Source organism: Engystomops pustulosus, chromosome 10, assembly GCF_040894005.1.
Source record: "Engystomops pustulosus chromosome 10, aEngPut4.maternal, whole genome shotgun sequence".
Lineage (NCBI taxonomy): Eukaryota > Metazoa > Chordata > Amphibia > Anura > Leptodactylidae > Engystomops > Engystomops pustulosus.
In genome coordinates, this window is record NC_092420.1 from 89,455,383 (window position 1) to 89,478,743 (window position 23,361).

At 48.8% G+C, this 23,361-nt stretch overlaps 1 protein-coding gene across 3 annotated transcripts in view; it reads left to right on the forward strand.

The window, feature by feature from the left end:
* Positions 1-23,361, forward strand: part of CCDC24 (coiled-coil domain containing 24) — a 36,896-nt gene that overhangs the window by 5,665 nt on the left and 7,870 nt on the right. For 2 of the 3 annotated variants that reach the window (XM_072128023.1, XM_072128024.1), the window contains exons 3-5: positions 6,764-6,927; positions 16,669-16,809; positions 16,965-17,069. In XM_072128023.1, coding sequence (XP_071984124.1) covers positions 6,764-6,927; positions 16,669-16,809; positions 16,965-17,069 — 410 coding nt within the window. The remainder of the gene's footprint in view (positions 1-6,763; positions 6,928-16,668; positions 16,810-16,964; positions 17,070-23,361) is intronic. The other variant, XM_072128025.1, reaches the window with a different exon arrangement.

Consider the following 23,361-nt stretch of genomic DNA (forward strand, 5'->3'; position numbering starts at 1 on the left):
CCGCAGCCTCTGCTGACCCCTGTGTGTATCCGGTGTGTTCACATTGTGTCCGGGGTGGTCCGCAGCCTCTGCTGACCCCTGTGTGATCCCATTGTGTCCTGGGTGGTCCGCAGCCTCTGCACACCCCTGTGTGTATCCGGTGTGATTACATTGTTTCCGGGGTGGTCCGCAGCCTCTTCTGACCTCTGTGTGTATCCGGTGTGATTACATTTTGTCCGGGGTGGTCCGCAGCCTCTGCTGACCCCTGTGTGTATCCGGTGTGATCACATTGTGTCCGGGTGGTCCGCAGCCCCTGCTGACCCCTGTGTATCCTGTGTGATCTCATTGTGTCTGGGGTGGTCCGCAGCCTCTGCTGACCACTGTGTGTATCCTGTGGGATCACATTGTGTCCGGGGTGGTCCGCAGCCTCTGCTGACCCCTGTGTGTATCCGGTGTGTTCACATTGTGTCCGGGGTGGTCCGCAGCCTCTGCTGACCCCTGTGTGATCCCATTGTGTCCTGGGTGGTCCGCAGCCTCTGCACACCCCTGTGTGTATCCGGTTTGATTACATTGTTTCCGGGGTGGTCCGCAGCCTCTTCTGACCCCTGTGTGTATCCGGTGTGATTACATTGTTTCCGGGGTGGTCCGCGGCCTCTGCTGACCCCTGTGTGTATCCTTTGTGTTCTTATTGTGTCCGGGGTGGCCTGCAGCCTCTGTTGACCCCTGTGTGTATCCTGTGTGATCACATTGTGTCCGCGGCCTCTGCTGACCCCTGTGTGTATCCGGTGTGTTCACATTGTGTCCGGGGTGGTCCGCAGCCTCTGCTGACCACTGTGTGTATCCGGTGTGAACACATTGTGTCCGCGGTGGTCCGCAGCCTCTGTTGACCCCTGTGTGTATCCTGTGTGATCACATTGTGTTCGCGGTGGTCCGCAGCCTCTGCTGACCCCTGTGTGTATCCTGTGTGATCACATTGTGTCCGCGGTGGTCCGCAGCCTCTGTTGACCCCTGTGTGTATCCTGTGTGATCACATTGTGTCCGCGGTGGTCCGCGGCCCCTGCTGACCCCTGTGTGTATCCTGTGTGATCACATTGTGTCCTGGGTGGTCCGCAGCCCCTGCTGACCCCTGTGTGTATCCTGTGTGATCACATTGTGTCCTGGGTGGTCCGCAGCCTCTGTTGACCCCTGTGTGTATCCTGTGTGATCACATTGTGTCCGGGGTGGTCCGCAGCCTCTGCTGACCCCTGTGTGTATCCTGTGTGATCACATTGTGCCCGGGGTGGTCCGCAGCCTCTGCTGACCCCTGTATGTATCCTGTGTGATCACATTGTGCCCGGGTGGTCCGCAACCTCTGCTGACCCCTGTGTGTATCCTGTGTGATCACATTGTGTCCGCGGTGGTCCGCAGCCTCTGCTTACCCCTGTGTGTATCCGGTGTGATCACATTGTGTCCGGGGTGGTCCGCAGCCTCTGCTCACCCTTGTGTGTATCCTGTGTGATCACATTGTGTCCGCGGTGGTCCGCAGCCTCTGCTGACCCCTGTGTGTACCCTGTGTGATCACATTGTGTCCGGGGTGGTCCGCAGCCTCTGTTGACCCCTGTGTGTATCCTGTGTGATCACATTGTGTCCGGGGTGGTCCGCAGCCTCTGTTGACCCCTGTGTGTATCCTGTGTGATCACATTGTGTCCGCGGTGGTCCGCGGCCTCTGCTGACCCCTGTGTGTATCCTGTGTGATCACATTGTGTCCGGGGTGGTCCGCAGCCCCTGCTGACCCCTGTGTGTACCCTGTGTGATCACATTGTGTCCGCGGTGGTCCGCAGCCTCTGCTGACCCCTGTGTGTATCCTGTGTGATCACATTGTGCCCGGGGTGGTCCGCAGCCTCTGCTGACCCCTGTATGTATCCTGTGTGATCACATTGTGCCCGGGTGGTCCGCAACCTCTGCTGACCCCTGTGTGTATCCTGTGTGATCACATTGTGTCCGCGGTGGTCCGCAGCCTCTGCTGACCCCTGTGTGTATCCTGTGTGATCACATTGTGTCCGCGGTGGTCCGCAGCCTCTGTTGACCCCTGTGTGTATCCTGTGTGATCACATTGTGTCCGCGGTGGTCCGCGGCCTCTGCTGACCCCTGTGTGTATCCTGTGTGATCACATTGTGTCCGCGGTGGTCCGCAGCCTCTGCTGACCCCTGTGTGTATCCTGTGTGATCACATTGTGTCCGCGGTGGTCCGCAGCCTCTGTTGACCCCTGTGTGTATCCTGTGTGATCACATTGTGTCCGCGGTGGTCCGCGGCCTCTGCTGACCCCTGTGTGATCACTTTGTGTCCGGGGTGGTCCGCAGCCCCTGCTGACCCCTGTGTGTACCCTGTGTGATCACATTGTGTCCGGGGTGGTCCGCAGCCTCTGTTGACCCTTGTGTGTATCCTGTGTGATCACATTGTGTCCGGGGTGGTCCGCAGCCTCTGCTGACCCCTGTGTGTATCCTGTGTGATCACATTGTGCCCGGGGTGGTCCGCAGCCTCTGCTGACCCCTGTATGTATCCTGTGTGATCACATTGTGCCCGGGTGGTCCGCAACCTCTGCTGACCCCTGTGTGTATTCTGTGTGATCACATTGTGTCCGCGGTGGTCCGCAGCCTCTGCTGACCCCTGTGTGTATCCGGTGTGATCACAATGGGGGTCATTTACTAAGGGCCCGATTCGCGTTTTCCCGACGTGTTACCCGAATATTTCCGTTTTGCGCCGATTGTACCTGAATTGCCCCGGGTTTTTGGCGCACGCGATCGGAATTTGGCGCATCGGCGCCGGCATGCGCGCGACGGAAATCGGGGGGCGTGGCCGAACGAAAACCCGACGTATTCGGAAAAACCGCCGCATTTAAAAAAAAAAATTGTGTCGCGAAAATTTCACTCACCTTCATCCTGGGTAGGCCGGTGTATTTCGAGGCATTCCAGCGGACTTCAGCGCAGCAGCGCCACCTGGTGGACGGCGGAGGAACTGCATTGATGAATCCCGGCCGGACCCGAATCCAGCGCAGAGAACGCGCCGCTGGATCGCGAACGGACCAGGTAAGTAAATGTGCCCCATTGTGTCCGGGGTGGTCCGCAGCCTCTGCTCACCCTTGTGTGTATCCTGTGTGATCACATTGGGGCACATTTACTTACCCGGCCCATTCGCGATCCAGCGGCGCGTTCTCTGCACAGGATTCGGGTCCGGCTGGGATTTAAGATGGTAGTTCCTCCGCCGTCCACCAGGTGGCGCTGCAGCGCCGAAAATAATCTTAACGCCCCGGAATGCACCATCCCATAGAAGGTGAAGGTGAGCGCTCCCCAAGCGACACATTTTCGGTTTTTAAATGCGGCGGTTTTTCCGAATACGTCGGGTTTTCGTTCGGCCACGCCCCCCCGATTTTCTGTCGCGCGCATGCCGGCCCCGATGCGCCACAATCCGATCGCGTGCGCCAATAACCCGGGGCAATTCATGTACAAGCGGCGCAAATCGGAAATATTCGGGTAACACGTCGGGAAAACGCGAATCGGGCCCTTAGTAAATTACCCCCATTGTGTCTGGGGTGGTCCGCAGCCTCTGCTCACCCCTGTGTGTATCCTGTGTGATCACATTGGGGCAAATTTACTTACCCGGCCCATTCGCGATCCAGCGGCGCGTTCTCTGCTCTGGATTCGGGTCCGGCCGGGATTCATGAAGGCAGTTCCTCCGCCGTCCACCAGGTGGCGCTGCTGCGCTGAAAATCATCTCCACGCGCCGGAATTCACCACCTCGGACCAAGTGAAGGTAAGCGGTCACCAAGCGACACTTTTTCGGTTTTTAAATGCGGCGGTTTTTCCGAATACGTCGGGTTTTCGTTCGGCCACGCCCCCCGATATCCGTCGCGCGCATGCCAGCGCCGATGCGCCACAATCCGATCGCGTGCGCCAAAATCCCGGGGCAATTTAAGTACAAGCGGCGCAAAACGGAAATATTCGGGTAACACGTCGGGAAAACGCGAATCGGGCCCTTAATAAATGACCCCCATTGTGTCCGGGGTGGTCCGCAGCCCCTGCTGACCCCTGTGTGTATCCAGTGTGATCTCATTGTGTCTGGGGTGGTCCGCAGCCTCTGCTGACCACTGTGTGTATCCTGTGGGATCACATTGTGTCCGGGGTGGTCCGCAGCCTCTGCTGACCCCTGTGTGTATCCGGTGTGTTCACATTGTGTCCGGGGTGGTCCGCAGCCTCTGCTGACCCCTGTGTGATCCCATTGTGTCCTGGGTGGTCCGCAGCCTCTGCTGACCCCTGTGTGTATCCGGTGTGATTACATTGTTTCCGGGTGGTCCGCAGCCCCTGCTGACCCCTGTGTGTATCCTGTGTGATCACATTGTGTCCTGGTTGGTCCGCAGCCTCTGCTGACCCCTGTGTGTACCCTGTGTGATCACATTGTGTCCGGGGTGGTCCGCAGCCTCTGCTGACCCCTGTGTGTATCCTGTGTGATCCCATTGTGTCCTGGGTGGTCCGCAGCCTCTTCTGACCCCTGTGTGTATCCGGTGTGATTACATTTTGTCCGGGGTGGTCCGCAGCCTCTGCTGACCCCTGTGTGTATCCGGTGTGATCACATTGTGTCCGGGGTGGTCCGCAGCCTCTGCTCACCCTTGTGTGTATCCTGTGTGATCACATTGGGGCAAATTTACTTACCCGGTCCATTCGCGTTCCAGCGGCGGCTTCTCCGCTCTGGATTCGGGTCCGGCCGGGATTTAATAAGGTAGTTCTTCCGCCGTCCACCAGGTGGCGCTGCTGCGCTGAAAGTAAACTCATCGCGCCGGAATGCACCGAGCTGGACCAGGTGAAGGTAAGCGGTCCTTATGCGACACATTTTCGGTTTTTAAATGCGGCGGTTTTTCCGAATACGTCGGGTTTTCGTTCGGCCACGCCCCCCGATTTCCGTCGCGCGCATGCCAGCGCCGATGCGCCACAATCCGATCGCGTGCGCCAAAATCCCGGGGCAATTTAAGTACAAGCGGCGCAAAACGGAAATATTCGGGTAACACGTCGGGAAAACGCGAATCGGGCCCTTAATAAATGACCCCCATTGTGTCTGGGGTGGTCCGCAGCCTCTGCTCACCCCTGTGTGTATCCTGTGTGATCACATTGTGTCCGGGGTGGTCCGCAGCCCCTGCTGACCCCTGTGTGTATCCTGTGTGATCTCATTGTGTCTGGGGTGGTCCGCAGCCTCTGCTGACCCCTGTGTGTATCCTGTGTGATCTCATTGTGTCCTGGGTGGTCCGCAGCCTCTGCTGACCCCTGTGTGTATCCTGTGTGATCTCATTGTGTCTGGGGTGGTCCGCAGCCTCTGCTGACCCCTGTGTGTATCCTGTGTGATCTCATTGTGTCCCAGGTGGTCCGCAGCCTCTGCTGACCACTATGTGTATCCGGTGTGATCACATTGTGTCCTGGGTGGTCCGCAGCCTCTGCTGACCCCTGTGTGTATCCTGTGTGATCACATTGTGTCCTGGGTGGTCCGCAGCCTCTGCTGACCCCTGTGTGTACCCTGTGTGATCACATTGTGTCCTGGGTGGTCCGCAGCCTCTGCTGACCCCTGTGTGTATCCGGTGTGTTCACATTGTGTCCGGGGTGGTCCGCAGCCTCTGCTGACCCCTGTGTGATCCCATTGTGTCCTGGGTGGTCCGCAGCCTCTGCACACCCCTGTGTGTATCCGGTGTGATTACATTGTTTCCGGGGTGGTCCGCAGCCTCTTCTGACCCCTGTGTGTATCCGGTGTGATTACATTTTGTCCGGGGTGGTCCGCAGCCTCTGCTGACCCCTGTGTGTATCCGGTGTGATCACATTGTGTCCGGGTGGTCCGCAGCCCCTGCTGACCCCTGTGTATCCTGTGTGATCTCATTGTGTCCGGGGTGGTCCGCAGCCTCTGCTGACCCTTGTGTGTACCCTGTGTGATCACATTGTGTCCTGGGTGGTCCGCAGCCTCTGCTGACCCCTGTGTGTATCAGGTGTGTTCACATTGTGTCCGGGGTGGTCCGCAGCCTCTGCTGACCCCTGTGTGATCCCATTGTGTCCTGCGTGGTCCGCAGCCTCTGCACACCCCTGTGTGTATACGGTGTGATTACATTGTTTCCGGGGTGGTCCGCAGCCTCTTATGACCCCTGTGTGTATCCGGTGTGATTACATTTTGTCCGGGGTGGTCCGCAGCCTCTGCTGACCCCTGTGTGTATCCGGTGTGATCACATTGTGTCCGGGGTGGTCCGCAGCCATTGCTAAGCCCTGTGTGTACCCTGTGTAATCCCATTGTGTCCGGGGTGGTCCGCAGCCTCTGCTGACCCCTGTGTGTATCCTGTGTGATCACATTGTGTCCGGGGTGGTCCGCAGCCTCTGCTGACCCCTGTGTGTATCCTGTGTGATCACATTGTGTCCGGGGTGGTCCGCAGCCTCTGCTGACCCCTGTGTGTATCCTGTGTGATCACATTGTGTCCTGGGTGGTCCGCAGCCTCTGCTGACCCCTGTGTGTATCCTGTGTGATCACATTGTGTCCTGGGTGGTCCGCAGCCTCTGCTGACCCCTGTGTGTATCCTGTGTAATCCCATTGTGTCCGGGGTGGTCCGCAGCCTCTGCTGACCCCTGTGTGTATCCTGTGTGATCACATTGTGTCCGGGGTGGTCCGCAGCCTCTGCTGACCCCTGTGTGTACCCTGTGTAATCCCATTGTGTCCGGGGTGGTCCGCAGCCTCTGCTGACCCCTGTGTGTATCCGGTGTGATCATTTTGGTCTCTGTTCTTGCAGGTTGAGGTTCTCCTGGAGCTGTGGAGAGACCTCCGTTCCAGTTGTCCGTCCACTATCCAGAGCCCCCCCATACTGGCTGACCCCCCAGTAATTAAGGACATGGTAACCCAGGAAATCCGCATGCTGCTCCTTAGTGTGAGGATGAAGGCTCGGCAGCAGGGACTGTGAGTATCTGGGTCACTCGTCCTCTTTGGTCCCTGATAATGCTGACCCCTCGCTACGTGTGGTCAGTGACAGAATACATGGAGATAAGGCCTGACACCCCTCCCGCTCATAATGGGGGTACAGTGGTCCTGGAGTTTCGAGGTCCTCTGCCATGCCAGTATCGTATGACTGGGAATGGCCCTTTCCAATACTATAGTTAACAAATGTTGTATTTCATAGCAACTGGACTGAGGCGCGAGGCATGCCGTACCTCCCACGCCTTTGTCTCTTGTGCCTTTGTCCAGGACTTTACTGCTGTCTGATGACGTCACCCCCATCCCTGTACAGGAGACCCCCCTGGGGGTCCCCCCATAGTTACATGTAGGAGTCCTGCCCTGTCTGCTTTCTATGTAATTGGTGGGAATGTCGTGTCCCGCAGAATAATAAATTCTCTGCTCGTCTTCTGCCGCCAAGAAACCCAAATTATAAGAAACAATTCCTCCCCCATCAGAGCCCCCCCCCCCCCCCCCAGCCTTTGTTTATGGGTGAAAGAAAACCATAAATCAATTAACCGGACCATTGTGTTCAGGAAGAATACAGCAAAGACAATAGGACCCTATTGGGACCCTCCATGAGAGATGGGACCGACCCATAGAGAGGACCCCTGAAAGATGGGACTTCCCCCAGTGGCTTGGAGAGGACCCCCCATGAGAGATGGAACCCCCCCAGAGGTGTAGAGAGGACCCCCTGACTTGGGGAGGGGGGCAGGACGCCTGGAGCTTGTTGGAGAGGGGCCACCAGGGGTTTGGGTAATGACATTAGTGGGTAATCTGTAAAGCGTTTTATGTGTCACTGATCGGCCCTGCACAATCTCCTCTGATCTCCTTATCCTCTTTACCGGTAAATTACCAGCCTGTACTAATATATATATATATCCCCCCACATATACATCACACACCTGTATATATATCCCCCCACATATACATCACACACCTGTATATATCCCCCCCCACATATACATCACACACCTGTATATATATCCCCTACATATACATCACACACCTGTATATATACCCCCACATATACATCACACACCTGTATATATATCCCCCCACATATACATCACACACCTGTATATATCCCCCCCCACATATACATCACACACCTGTATATATATCCCCTACATATACATCACACACCTGTATATATACCCCCACATATACATCACACACCTGTATATATATCCCCCCACATATACATCACACACCTGTATATATATCCCCCCACATATACATCACACACCTGTATATATATCCCCCCACATATACATCACACACCTGTATATATATCCCCTACATATACATCACACACCTGTATATATACTCCCACATATACATCATACACCTGTGTATATATATATCCCCCCACATATACATCACACACCTGTATATATATCCCCCCACATATACATCCTACACCTGTGTATATATATATCCCCCCACATATACATCACACACCTGTATATATATATCCCCCCACATATACATCACACACCTGTATATATATATCCCCCCACATATACATCACAGACCTATATATATATATCCCCCCATTTATACATCACACACCTGTATATATACCCCCCCACATATACATCACACACCTGTATATATATATATCCCCCCACATATACATCACACACCTGTATATATATCCCCCCACATATACATCACACACCTGTATATATATCCCCCTCACATATACATCACACACCTGTATATATATCCCCCCACATATACATCACACACCTGTATATATATATCCCCCCACATATACATCACACACCTGTATATATATATCCCCCCACATATACATCACACACCTGTATATATACACCCCACATATACATCACACACCTGTATATATATCCCCCACATATACATCACACACCTGTGTATATATATATCCCCCTCACATATACATCACACACCTGTATATATACACCCCACATATACATCACACACCTGTATATATATCCTCCCCCCCACATATACATCATACACCTGTATATATACCCCCCACATATACATCACACACCTGTATATATATCCTCCCCCCCCACATATACATCACACACCTGTATATATACACCCCACATATACATCACACACCTGTATATATATCCTCCCCCCCACATATACATCATACACCTGTATATATACCCCCCCCCATTCCCCTAATAATCCTGGTTGCTCTCCTCTGCCCCCGTTCCAGTTCTACTATATCCTTTTTATACACTGGTGCCCAAAACTGTACACAATATTCCATGTGTGGTCTGACCAGGGCAAAACTATGTCTTTATCATGAGAATCTATTCCTCTCTTGATACATCCCATTATTTTATTTGCTTTAGCAGCAGCCGCCTGGCTCTGGTCACTAAAATTAAGTTTACCATCCACCAATACCCCCAAGTCCTTTTCAGCTCCAGTTTTACTAAGTAATTGACCGTTTAGAACATAATTATACTTTTTGTTTCCATGGCCCAAGTGCATAACTTTACATTTATCTACATTAAACCTCATCAACAATTTCTCTGCCCACTCCTCAAGCTTCCACAAATCCCTCTGTAATGCTAAACTATCGACCTCAGTATTAATTACTTTACACAGCTTAGTATCATCTGCAAATATTGAAACTTGACTGTGTAAACCCACTACCAGGTCATTAATAAAAATATTAAAAAGAAGTGGCCCCAATACTGACCCCTGTGGCACTCCACTGGTAACATCAACCCAATCTGAGAATGTGCCATTAATGACCACCCTCAGTTTTCTATTACTAAGCCAATTACTTACCCAAATACACAGATTTTCTCCTATTCCCAGCAGTCTCATTTTATATACCAACCTTTTATGTGGCACGGTGTCAAATGCCTTTGAGAAGTCCAGATATACAACATCCACAGCGTCCCCCAGATCCAGTCTGGAACTTACCTCCTCGTAGAAACCAATCAGATTAGTCTGACAGGACCGATCTCTCATAAACCCATGCTGACGCTGGGTTATAAGGTTGTGCACAGTGAGATACTCCAGGATAGCATCTCTAATAAACCCCTCAAATATTTTCCCCACCACAGCAGTTAGACTCAAGGGTCTGTAGTTTCCAGGATCGCTATTTGATCCTTTTTTGTATATTGGTACCACATTTGCTATGCGCCATTCCTGTGGAACATAACCAGTCCTCAGTGAATCTTCAAATATTAAAAATAACGGTCTGTCTATCACCGTACATAATTCATGCAGAACCCGGGGGTGTATGCCATCTGGCCCAGGTGATTTATCTATCTTAGTGGTTGCGAGGCGGCGTCGTACCTCTTCCTGGGTTAAACTGTTGACATTATAAAAAGAATTAACATTATTCCTCATTGTGTCTTCCACCAGGGGATTTTCCTGGGTAAAGACAGTTGAGAAGGCGACATTCAGTAGATTGGTCCTTTCCTCATCTCCTTCCACCATTAACCCCATGTTATTTCTAAGGGGACCCACACTCTCTGTTTTTAGTTTCTTATCATTTATATACTTGAAAAATAATTTGGGATTATTTTTGCTCTCCCTGGCAATATTTCTCTCAGTCTCTATTTTTGCGGCCTTTATCTGCTTTTTACAGGATTTATTTTTCTCTCTATAATCCTGTAATGCCTCATCGCTACCTTCACGTTTTAGCACCTTAAACGCTTTATCTTTCTCGCTTATTGCTTTCCTTACAAGACTAGTTAGCCACATTGGCTTTTTCTTGTTCCTCTTATGCTTTTTCCCATAAGGTATGTGTTTCTCACAGGACTTTTTCAGAATATATGAGAAAAAGTCCCATTTTTGGGGGGGCTTTTGTCTTTGAGAACATTATCCCAGTCTATGCCTTTAAGGTCTTCCCTTAGTTGCTGAAAATTTGCCCTCCTGAAGTTTAGAGTGTTGGTTGCCCCTTCACTAACGCTCTTAGTAAGGTGTAATACAAAATCAATGATATTATGATCACTATTACCCAGGTTCCCCCCAACCTGTAGTTTTGAAACCCTATCAGGTCTGTTGGTAAGGATAAGGTCCAGCAGTGCCCCCCCTCTTGTTGGCTCCAGGACTAGTTGCGACAGGTAATTGTCTTTTGTTGTTGACAAGAACCTGCTACCTTTGAAGGACCTGCAGGTTTCTGCCCCCCAGTCAATATCTGGGTAATTGAAGTCCCCCATGATAAGTACTTCACCATGCTTTGAAGCCGCATCCATTTCACTTATCAGCATTTCCTCTGCTGCCTCCATTATATTTGGAGCCTTATAACAAACCCCTAGTAATATTTTATTATTCTTTTTCCCTCCCCTTATCTCCACCCATAGGGACTCCACATTTGCGTTACTGATGTCATCTCGCAGGACGGGCTTGAGGCGAGAATTCACATATAAACAAACCCCTCCCCCTTGTCTATTTATACGATCCTTTCTAAAAAGACTATAACCATCTATAGTAACAGCCCAGTCATAGCTACTGTCCAGCCATGTCTCGCTGATTCCCACTATATCAGATTTCCGTTCCAACATCAAGAGTTTCAGTTCCTCCATTGTGTTTGTGAGGCTTCTGGCATTTGTGTACATGCACTTTATATGGTTTTCCCTGTCCGTATTCCTTTTGTCCTTATTCCCCAATCTCATTCCAGCCCCCCTTTGTATACAAAACTACAGGTTGGGGGGAACCTGGGTAATAGTGATCATAATATCATTGATTTTGTATTACACCTTACTAAGAGCGTTAGTGAAGGGACAACCAACACTCTAAACTTCAGGAGGGCAAATTTTCAGCAACTAAGGGAAGACCTTAAAGGCATAGACTGGGATAATGTTCTCAAAGACAAAAGCCCCCCCAAAAATGGGACTTTTTCTCATATATTCTGAAAAAGTCCTGTGAGAAACACATACCTTATGGGAAAAAGCATAAGAGGAACAAGAAAAAGCCAATGTGGCTAACTAGTCTTGTAAGGAAAGCAATAAGCGAGAAAGATAAAGCGTTTAAGGTGCTAAAACGTGAAGGTAGCGATGAGGCATTACAGGATTATAGAGAGAAAAATAAATCCTGTAAAAAGCAGATAAAGGCCGCAAAAATAGAGACTGAGAGAAATATTGCCAGGGAGAGCAAAAATAATCCCAAATTATTTTTCAAGTATATAAATGATAAGAAACTAAAAACAGAGAGTGTGGGTCCCCTTAGAAATAACATGGGGTTAATGGTGGAAGGAGATGAGGAAAGGGCCAATCTACTGAATGTCACCTTCTCGACTGTCTTTACCCAGGAAAATCCCCTGGTGGAAGACACAATGAGGAATAATGTAAATTCTTTTTATAATGTCAACAGTTTAACCCAGGAAGAGGTACGACGCCGCCTCGCATCCACTAAGATAGATAAATCACCTGGGCCAGATGGCATACACCCCCGGGTTCTGCATGAATTATGTACGGTGATAGACAGACCGTTATTTTTAATATTTGAAGATTCACTGAGGACTGGTTATGTTCCACAGGAATGGCGCATAGCAAATGTGGTACCAATTTACAAAAAAGGATCAAATAGCGATCCTGGAAACTACAGACCCGTGAGTCTAACTGCTGTGGTGGGGAAAATATTTGAGGGGTTTATTAGAGATGCTATCCTGGAGTATCTCACTGTGCACAACCTTATAACCCAGCGTCAGCATGGGTTTATGAGAGATCGGTCCTGTCAGACTAATCTGATTGGTTTCTACGAGGAGGTAAGTTCAAGACTGGATCTGGGGGGCCCTGTGGATGTTGTATATCTGGACTTCTCAAAGGCATTTGACACCGTGCCACATAAAAGGTTGGTATATAAAATGAGACTGCTGGGAATAGGAGAAAATCTGTGTATTTGGGTAAGTAATTGGCTTAGTGATAGAAAACAGAGGGTGGTCATTAATGGCACATTCTCAGATTGGGTTGATGTTACCAGTGGAGTGCCACAGGGGTCAGTATTGGGGCCACTTCTTTTTAATATTTTTATTAATGACCTTGTAGTGGGTTTACACAGTCAAGTTTCAATATTTGCAGATGATACTAAGCTGTGTAACGTAATAAATACTGAGGTCGATAGTTTAGCATTACAGAGGGATTTGTGGAAGCTTGAGGAGTGGGCAGAGAAATGGTTGATGAGGTTTAATGTAGATAAATGTAAAGTTATGCACTTGGGCCATGGAAACAAAAAGTATAATTATGTTCTAAACGGTCAATTACTTAGTAAAACTGAAGCTGAAAAGGACTTGGGGGTATTGGTGGATGGTAAACTTAATTTTAGTGACCAGAGCCAGGCGGCTGCTGCTAAAGCGAATAAAATTATGGGATGTATCAAGAGAGGAATAGATTCTCATGATAAAGTTTTGCCCTTATACAAATCCCTGGTCAGACCACACATGGAATATTGTGTACAGTTTTGGGCACCAGTGTATAAAAAGGATATAGTAGAGCTGGAACGGGTGCAGAGGAGAGCAACCAGGATTATTAGGGGAATGGGGGGACTAGAATACAATGACAGATTACAAAATTTGGGATTATTCAGTTTAGAAAAAAGACGACTGAGGGGAGACCTCATTACAATGTACAAATACCTGAACGGACAGTACAAGGATCTCTCCAAAGATCTTTTTATACCTCGGCCTGTGACCAGGACAAGGGGGCATCCTCTACGCCTAGAGGAGGGGAGGTTCTACCATCACCATATACAGGGGGCATCCTCTACACCTAGAGGAGAGGAGGTTCTACCATCACCATAGACAGGGGGCATCCTCTGCGCCTAGAGGAGAGGAGGTTCTACCATCACCATAGACAGGGGGCATCCTCTACGCCTAGAGGAGAGGCGATTCTACCATCACCATAGCCAAAGGTTCTTTACTGTACGAGCAGTGAGACTATGGAACTCTCTGCCGCAGGAGGTTGTTATGGCGGACTCTATGTACATGTTCAAGAGAGGCCTGGATGTCATTCTGGAGAGAAAAAATATCACAGGTTATGGGGATAAAACATTTATTTAATTCTTAAAGGTTGGACTTGATGGACTTGTGTCTTTTTCCAGCCTTTTATACTATGATACTATACTATGATATACATCACACACCTGTATATATATCCCCCCCACATATACATCACACACCTGTATATATATATCCCCCCCACATATACATCACACACCTGTATATATATATCCCCCCCACATATACATCACACACCTGTATATATATCCCCCCCACATATACATCACACACCTGTATATATATATCCCCCCACATATACATCACACACCTGTATATATATATCCCCCCCACATATACATCACACACCTGTATATATATCCCCACATATACATCATACACCTGTATATATATCCCCCCACATATACATCACACACCTGTATATATATATCCCCCCCACATATACATCACACACCTGTATATATATATCCCCCCCACATATACATCACACACCTGTATATATATCCCCCCCACATATACATCACACACCTGTATATATATATCCCCCCACATATACATCACACACCTGTATATATATATCCCCCCCACATATACATCACACACCTGTATATATATCCCCACATATACATCATACACCTGTATATATATCCCCCCACATATACATCACACACCTGTATATATATATCCCCCCCACATATACATCACACACCTGTATATATATCCCCACATATACATCACACACCTGTATATATATCCCCCCCACATATACATCACACACCTGTATATATATCCCCCCACATATACATCACACACCTGTATATATATCCCCCCACATATACATCACACACCTGTATATATATCCCCCCACATATACATCACACACGTGTATATATATATCCCCCCACATATACATCACACACCTGTATATATATCCCCCCGCATATACATCACACACCTGTATATATATCCCCCCACATATACATCACACACCTGTATATATATATCCCCCCCACATATACATCACACACCTGTATATATATATCCCCCCACATATACATCACACACCTGTATATATATCCCCACATATACATCACACACCTGTATATATATCCCCCCCCACATATACATCACACACCTGTATATATATATATCCCCCACATATACATCACACACCTGTATATATATCCCCCCCACATATACATCACACACCTGTATATATATCCCTCCCACATATACATCACACACCTGTATATATATATCCCCCACATATACATCACACACCTGTATATATATCCCCCCCACATATACATCACACACCTGTATATATATCCCTCCCACATATACATCACACACCTGTATATATATATCCCCCCACATATACATCACACACCTGTATATATATCCCCCCCACATATACATCACACACCTGTATATATATCCCCCCACATATACATCACACACCTGTATATATATCCCCCCCACATATACATCACACACCTGTATATATATCCCCCCCACATATACATCACACACCTGTATATATATATCCCCCCACATATACATCACACACCTGTATATATATATCCCCCCACATATACATCACACACCTGTATATATATATCCCCCCACATATACATCACACACCTGTATATATATATATCCCCCCACATATACATCACACTCCTGTATATATATATCCCCCCCACATATACATCACACACCTGTATATATATATCCCCCCCACATATACATCACACACCTGTATATATATATCCCCCCCACATATACATCACACACCTGTATATATATCCCCACATATACATCACACACCTGTATATATATCCCCCCCCACATATACATCACACACCTGTATATATATATATATCCCCCACATATACATCACACACCTGTATATATATCCCTCCCACATATACATCACACACCTGTATATATATATCCCCCCACATATACATCACACACCTGTATATATATCCCCCCACATATACATCACACACCTGTATATATATCCCCCTCACATATACATCACACACCTGTATATATATCCCCCACATATACATCACACACCTGTATATATATCCCTCCCACATATACATCACACACGTATATATATATCCCCCCACATATACATCACACACCTGTATATATATATATATCCCCCACATATACATCACACACCTGTATATATATATCCCCCCACATATACATCACACACCTGTATATATATATATCCCCCCCCACATATACATCACACACCTGTATATATATATATATCCCCCCCACATATACATCACACACCTGTATATATATCCCCCCACATATACATCACACACCTGTATATATATATCCCCCCCACATATACATCACACACCTGTATATATATATCCCCCCCACATATACATCACACACCTGTATATATATCCCCCCACATATACATCACACACCTGTATATATATATATATCCCCCCCACATATACATCACACACCTGTATATATATATATATATATATATATATATATATATATATATCCCTCCACATATACATCACACACCTGTATATATATATATCCCCCCCACATATACATCACACACCTGTATATATATATCCCCCCCACATATACATCACACACCTGTATATATATCCCCCCGCATATACATCACACACCTGTATATAATGCTGATGGTTAGGTTTGTGTTCCCACCACAGGGACGAGGACGCGGCTCTGTGTAAATACAATCCTCGGGTGGTGAACTTCGTGATGGGGACGGGACGCCCGGAGAGCAGAGCAGGATCCCGGGGAAGTGGCCGGAGTCGCCCCTCATCGGGGTGCAAGGATTTAGTTGAGCGGTGAGTATCAGGAGGTCAGTAATATGGGCCCAGACCTGGGAACTCGGGACATTGGGGACATGGAGGAGCCCGGGCCATCCTGTCACTCCTGCAGTAATTTGTGCTCGGGACCCCCGTTACTTCCTGCACTCATGCCCCCGTGTCCCCCATCACAGGCCGCTCTCATCTCTCTCCACCGGCTCCAGGATAGAGGACGAGCTGCAGGTCCTGAAGGACAAGCTGCAAATATCCCACATCGATGATGTCATAATACACCTCCAGTGAGTACTACCACCCCCATCATCACCTCCAGTGAGTATTACCACCCCCATCATCACCTCCAGTGAGTACTACCACCCCCATCATCACCTCCAGTGAGTACTACCACCCCCATCATCACCTCCAGTGAGTACTACCACCCCCATCATCACCTCCAGTGAGTACTACCACCCCCATCATCACCTCCAGTGAGTACTACCACCCCCATCATCACCTCCAGTGAGTACTACCACCCCCATCATCACCTCCAGTGAGTACTACCACCCCCATCATCACCTCCAGTGAGTACTACCACCCCCATCATCACCTCCAGTGAGTACTACCACCCCCATCATCACCTCCAGTGAGTACTACCACCCCCATCATCACCTCCAGTGAGTACTACCACCCCCATCATCACCTCCAGTGAGTACTACCACCCCCATCATCACCTCCAGTGAGTACTACCACCCCCATCATCACCTCCAGTGAGTACTACCACCCCCATCATCACCTCCAGTGAGTACTACCACCCCCATCATCACCTCCAGTGAGTACTACCACCCCCATCATCACCTCCAGTGAGTACTACCACCCCCATCATCACCTCCAGTGAGTATTACCACCCCCATCATCACCTCCAGTGAGTATTACCACCCCATCATCACCTCCAGTGAGTACTACCACCCCCATCATTACCTCCAGTGAGTACTACCACCCCCATCATCACCTCCAGTGAGTACTACCACCCCCATCATCACCTCCAGTGAGTACTACCACCCCCATCATCACCTCCAGTGAGTACTACCACCCCCATCATCACCTCCAGTGAGTACTACCACCCCCATCATCACCTCCAGTGAGTACTACCACCCCCATCATCACCTCCAGTGAGTACTACCACCCCCATCATCACCTCCAGTGAGTACTACCACCCCCATCATCACCTCCAGTGAGTACTACCACCCCCATCATCACCTCCAGTGAGTACTACCACCCCCATCATCACCTCCAGTGAGTACTACCACCCCCATCATCACCTCCAGTGAGTACTACCACCCCCATCATCACCTCCAGTGAGTACTACCACCCCCATCATCACCTCCAGTGAGTACTACCACCCGCATCATCACCTCCAGTGAGTACTACCACCCGCATCATCACCTCCAGTGAGTACTACCACCCCCATCATTGCTGCACCGTCACTCCAGTATAAGTATAGATTATTTATGTATCAGGCTGCATTATAGACACTGTACACTGGGGGATATACACATCACATACTGTGTAAGAGGGGGTAACATATACCCCTGTATATACACCATGTACAGACACCATGTACAGGGGATACTGGGGGTAACACATAGCCCCCCCATATTATACCCCTGTATATACACCATGTACAGGGGATACTGGGGGTAACACACAGCCCCCCATATTATACCCCTCTATATACACCATGTACAGGGGATACTGGGGGTAACACATAGCCCCCCATATTATACCCCTGTATATACACCATGTACAGGGGATACTGGGGGTAACACATAGCCCCCCCCCCCATATTATACCCCTGTATATACACCATGTACAGGGGATACTGGGGGTAACACATAGCCCCCCATATTATACCCCTGTATATACACCATGTACAGGGGATGCTGGGGGTAACACATAGCCCCCCATATTATACCCCTGTATATACACCATGTACAGGGGATACTGGGGGTAACACATAGCCCCCCATATTATACCCCTCTATATACACCATGTACAGGGGATACTGGGGGTAACACATAGCCCCCCATATTATACCCCTGTATATACACCATGTACAGGGGATACTGGGGGTAACACACAGCCCCCCCATATTATACCCCTGTATATACACCATGTACAGGGGATACTGGGGGTAACACATAGCCCCCCATATTATACCCCTGTATATACACCATGTACAGGGGATACTGGGGGTAACACATAGCCCCCCATATTATACCCCTGTATATACACCATGTACAGGGGATACTGGGGGTAACACATAGCCCCCCATATTATACCCCTCTATATACACCATGTACAGGGGATACTGGGGGTAACACATAGCCCCCCCCCATATTATACCCCTGTATATACACCATGTACAGGGGATACTGGGGGTAACACATAGCCCCCCCATATTATACCCCTGTATATACACCATGTACAGGGGATACTGGGGGTAACACATAGGCCCCCATATTATACCCCTGTATATACACCATGTACAGGGGATACTGGGGGTAACACATGGCCCCCCCCATATTATACCCCTGTATATACACCATGTACAGGGGATACTGGGGTCAACACATAGCCCCCCATATTATACCCCTCTATATACACCATGTACAGGGGATACTGGGGGTAACACATAGCCCCCCATATTATACCCCTGTATATACACCATGTACAGGGGATACTGGGGGTAACACATAGCTCCCCCATATTATACCCCTGTATATACACCATGTACAGGGGATACTGGGGGTAACACATAGCTCCCCCATATTATACCCCTGTATATACACCATGTACAGGGGATACTGGGGGTAACACACAGCCCCCCATATTATACCCCTCTATATACACCATGTACAGGGGATACTGGGGGTAACACATAGCCCCCCCATATTATACCCCTCTATATACACCATGTACAGGGGATACTGGGGGTAACACATAGCCCCCCCATATTATACCCCTGTATATACACCATGTACAGGGAATACTGGGGGTAACACATAGCCCCCCCATATTATACCCCTGTATATACACCATGTACAGGGGATACTGGGGGTAACACATAGCCCCCCATATTATACCCCTGTATATACACCATGTACAGGGGATACTTGGGGTAACACATAGCCCCCCATATTATACCCCTCTATATACACCATGTACAGGGGATACTGGGGGTAACACACAGCCCCCCCCCATATTATACCCCTGTATATACACCATGTACAGGGGATACTGGGGGTAACACATAGCCCCCCCATATTATACCCCTGTATATACACAATGTACAGGGGATACTGGGGGTAACACATAGCCCCCATATTATACCCCTGTATATACACCATGTACAGGGGATACTGGGGGTAACACATAGCCCCCCATATTATACCCCTGTATATACACCATGTACAGGGGATACTGGGGGTAACACATAGCCCCCCATATTATACCCCTGTATATACACCATGTACAGGGGATACTGGGGGTAACACATAGCCCCCCCCCATATTATACCCCTGTATATACACCATGTACAGGGGATACTGGGGGTAACACATAGCCCCCCCATATTATACCCCTGTATATACACCATGTACAGGGGGTAACACATAGCCCCCCATATTATACCCCTGTATATACACCATGTACAGGGGATACTGGGGGTAACACATAGCCCCCCCATATTATACCCCTGTATATACACCATGTACAGGGGATACTGGGGTCAACACATAGCCCCCCATATTATACCCCTCTATATACACCATGTACAGGGGATACTGGGGGTAACACATAGCCCCCCATATTATACCCCTGTATATACACCATGTACAGGGGATACTGGGGGTAACACATAGCCCCCCCATATTATACCCCTGTATATACACCATGTACAGGGGATACTGGGGGTAACACATAGCCCCCCCATATTATACCCCTGTATATACACCATGTACAGGGGATACTGGGGGTAACACATAGCCCCCCATATTATACCCCTCTATATACACCATGTACAGGGGATACTGGGGGTAACACATAGCCCCCCATATTATACCCCTGTATATACACCATGTACAGGGGATACTGGGGGTAACACATAGCCCCCCCATATTATACCCCTGTATATACACCATGTACAGGGGATACTGGGGAATATACACATCACATACAGTGTAAGAGGGGGTAACGCACAGCCCCCCATATTATACCCCTGTATATACACCATGTACAGGGGATACTGGGGGTAACACATAGCCCCCCATATTATACCCCTGTATATACACCATGTACAGGGAATACTGGGGGTAACACATAGCCCCCCCATATTATACCCCTGTATATACACCATGTACAGGGGATACTGGGGGTAACACATAGCCCCCCATATTATACCCCTGTATATACACCATGTACAGGGGATACTTGGGGTAACACATAGCCCCCCATATTATACCCCTGTATATACACCATGTACAGGGGATACTTGGGGTAACACATAGCCCCCCATATTATACCCCTCTATATACACCATGTACAGGGGATACTGGGGGTAACACACAGCCCCCCCCATATTATACCCCTCTATATACACCATGTACAGGGGATACTGGGGGTAACACATAGCCCCCCCCCCATATTATACCCCTGTATATACACCATGTACAGGGGATACTGGGGGTAACACATAGCCCCCCCATATTATACCCCTGTATATACACAATGTACAGGGGATACTGGGGGTAACACATAGCCCCCATATTATACCCCTGTATATACACCATGTACAGGGGATACTGGGGGTAACACATAGCCCCCCATATTATACCCCTGTATATACACCATGTACAGGGGATACTGGGGGTAACACATAGCCCCCCATATTATACCCCTGTATATACACCATGTACAGGGGATACTGGGGGTAACACATAGCCCCCCATTTTATACCCCTGTATATACACCATGTACAGGGGATACTGGGGGTAACACATAGCCCCCCCCCCATATTATACCCCTGTATATACACCATGTACAGGGGATACTGGGGGTAACACATAGCCCCCCCATATTATACCCCTGTATATACACCATGTACAGGGGGTAACACATAGCCCCCCATATTATACCCCTGTATATACACCATGTACAGGGGATACTGGGGGTAACACATAGCCCCCCCATATTATACCCCTGTATATACACCATGTACAGGGGATACTGGGGTCAACACATAGCCCCCCATATTATACCCCTCTATATACACCATGTACAGGGGATACTGGGGGTAACACATAGCCCCCCATATTATACCCCTGTATATACACCATGTACAGGGGATACTGGGGGTAACACATAGCCCCCCCATATTATACCCCTGTATATACACCATGTACAGGGGATACTGGGGGTAACACATAGCCCCCCATATTATACCCCTCTATATACACCATGTACAGGGGATACTGGGGGTAACACATAGCCCCCCATATTATACCCCTGTATATACACCATGTACAGGGGATACTGGGGGTAACACATAGCCCCCCATATTATACCCCTGTATATACACCATGTACAGGGGATACTGGGGGTAACACATAGCCCCCCCATATTATACCCCTGTATATACACCATGTACAGGGGATACTGGGGAATATACACATCACATACAGTGTAAGAGGGGGTAACGCACAGCCCCCCATATTATACCCCTGTATATACACCATGTACAGGGGATACTGGGGGTAACACATAGCCCCCCCATATTATACCCCTGTATATACACCATGTACAGGGAATACTGGGGGTAACACATAGCCCCCCCATATTATACCCCTGTATATACACCATGTACAGGGGATACTGGGGGTAACACATAGCCCCCCATATTATACCCCTCTATATACACCATGTACAGGGGATACTGGGGGTAACACATAGCCCCCCATATTATACCCCTGTATATACACCATGTACAGGGGATACTGGGGGTAACACATAGCCCCCCATATTATACCCCTCTATATACACCATGTACAGGGGATACTGGGGGTAACACATAGCCCCCCCCCCCCATATTATACCCCTGTATATACACCATGTACAGGGGATACTGGGGGTAACACACAGCCCCCCCCCATATTATACCCCTGTATATACACAATGTACAGGGGATACCTGGGGTAACACATAGCCCCCATATTATACCCCTGTATATACACCATGTACAGGGGATACTGGGGGTAACACGTAGCCCCCCATATTATACCCCTGTATATACACCATGTACAGGGGATACTGGGGGTAACACATAGCCCCCCATATTATACCCCTGTATATACACCATGTACAGGGGATACTGGGGGTAACACATAGCCCCCCATATTATACCCCTGTATATACACCATGTACAGGGGATACTGGGGGTAACACATAGCCCCCCCATATTATACCCCTGTATATACACCATGTACAGGGGATACTGGGGGTAACACATAGCCTCCCCATATTATACCCCTCTATATACAC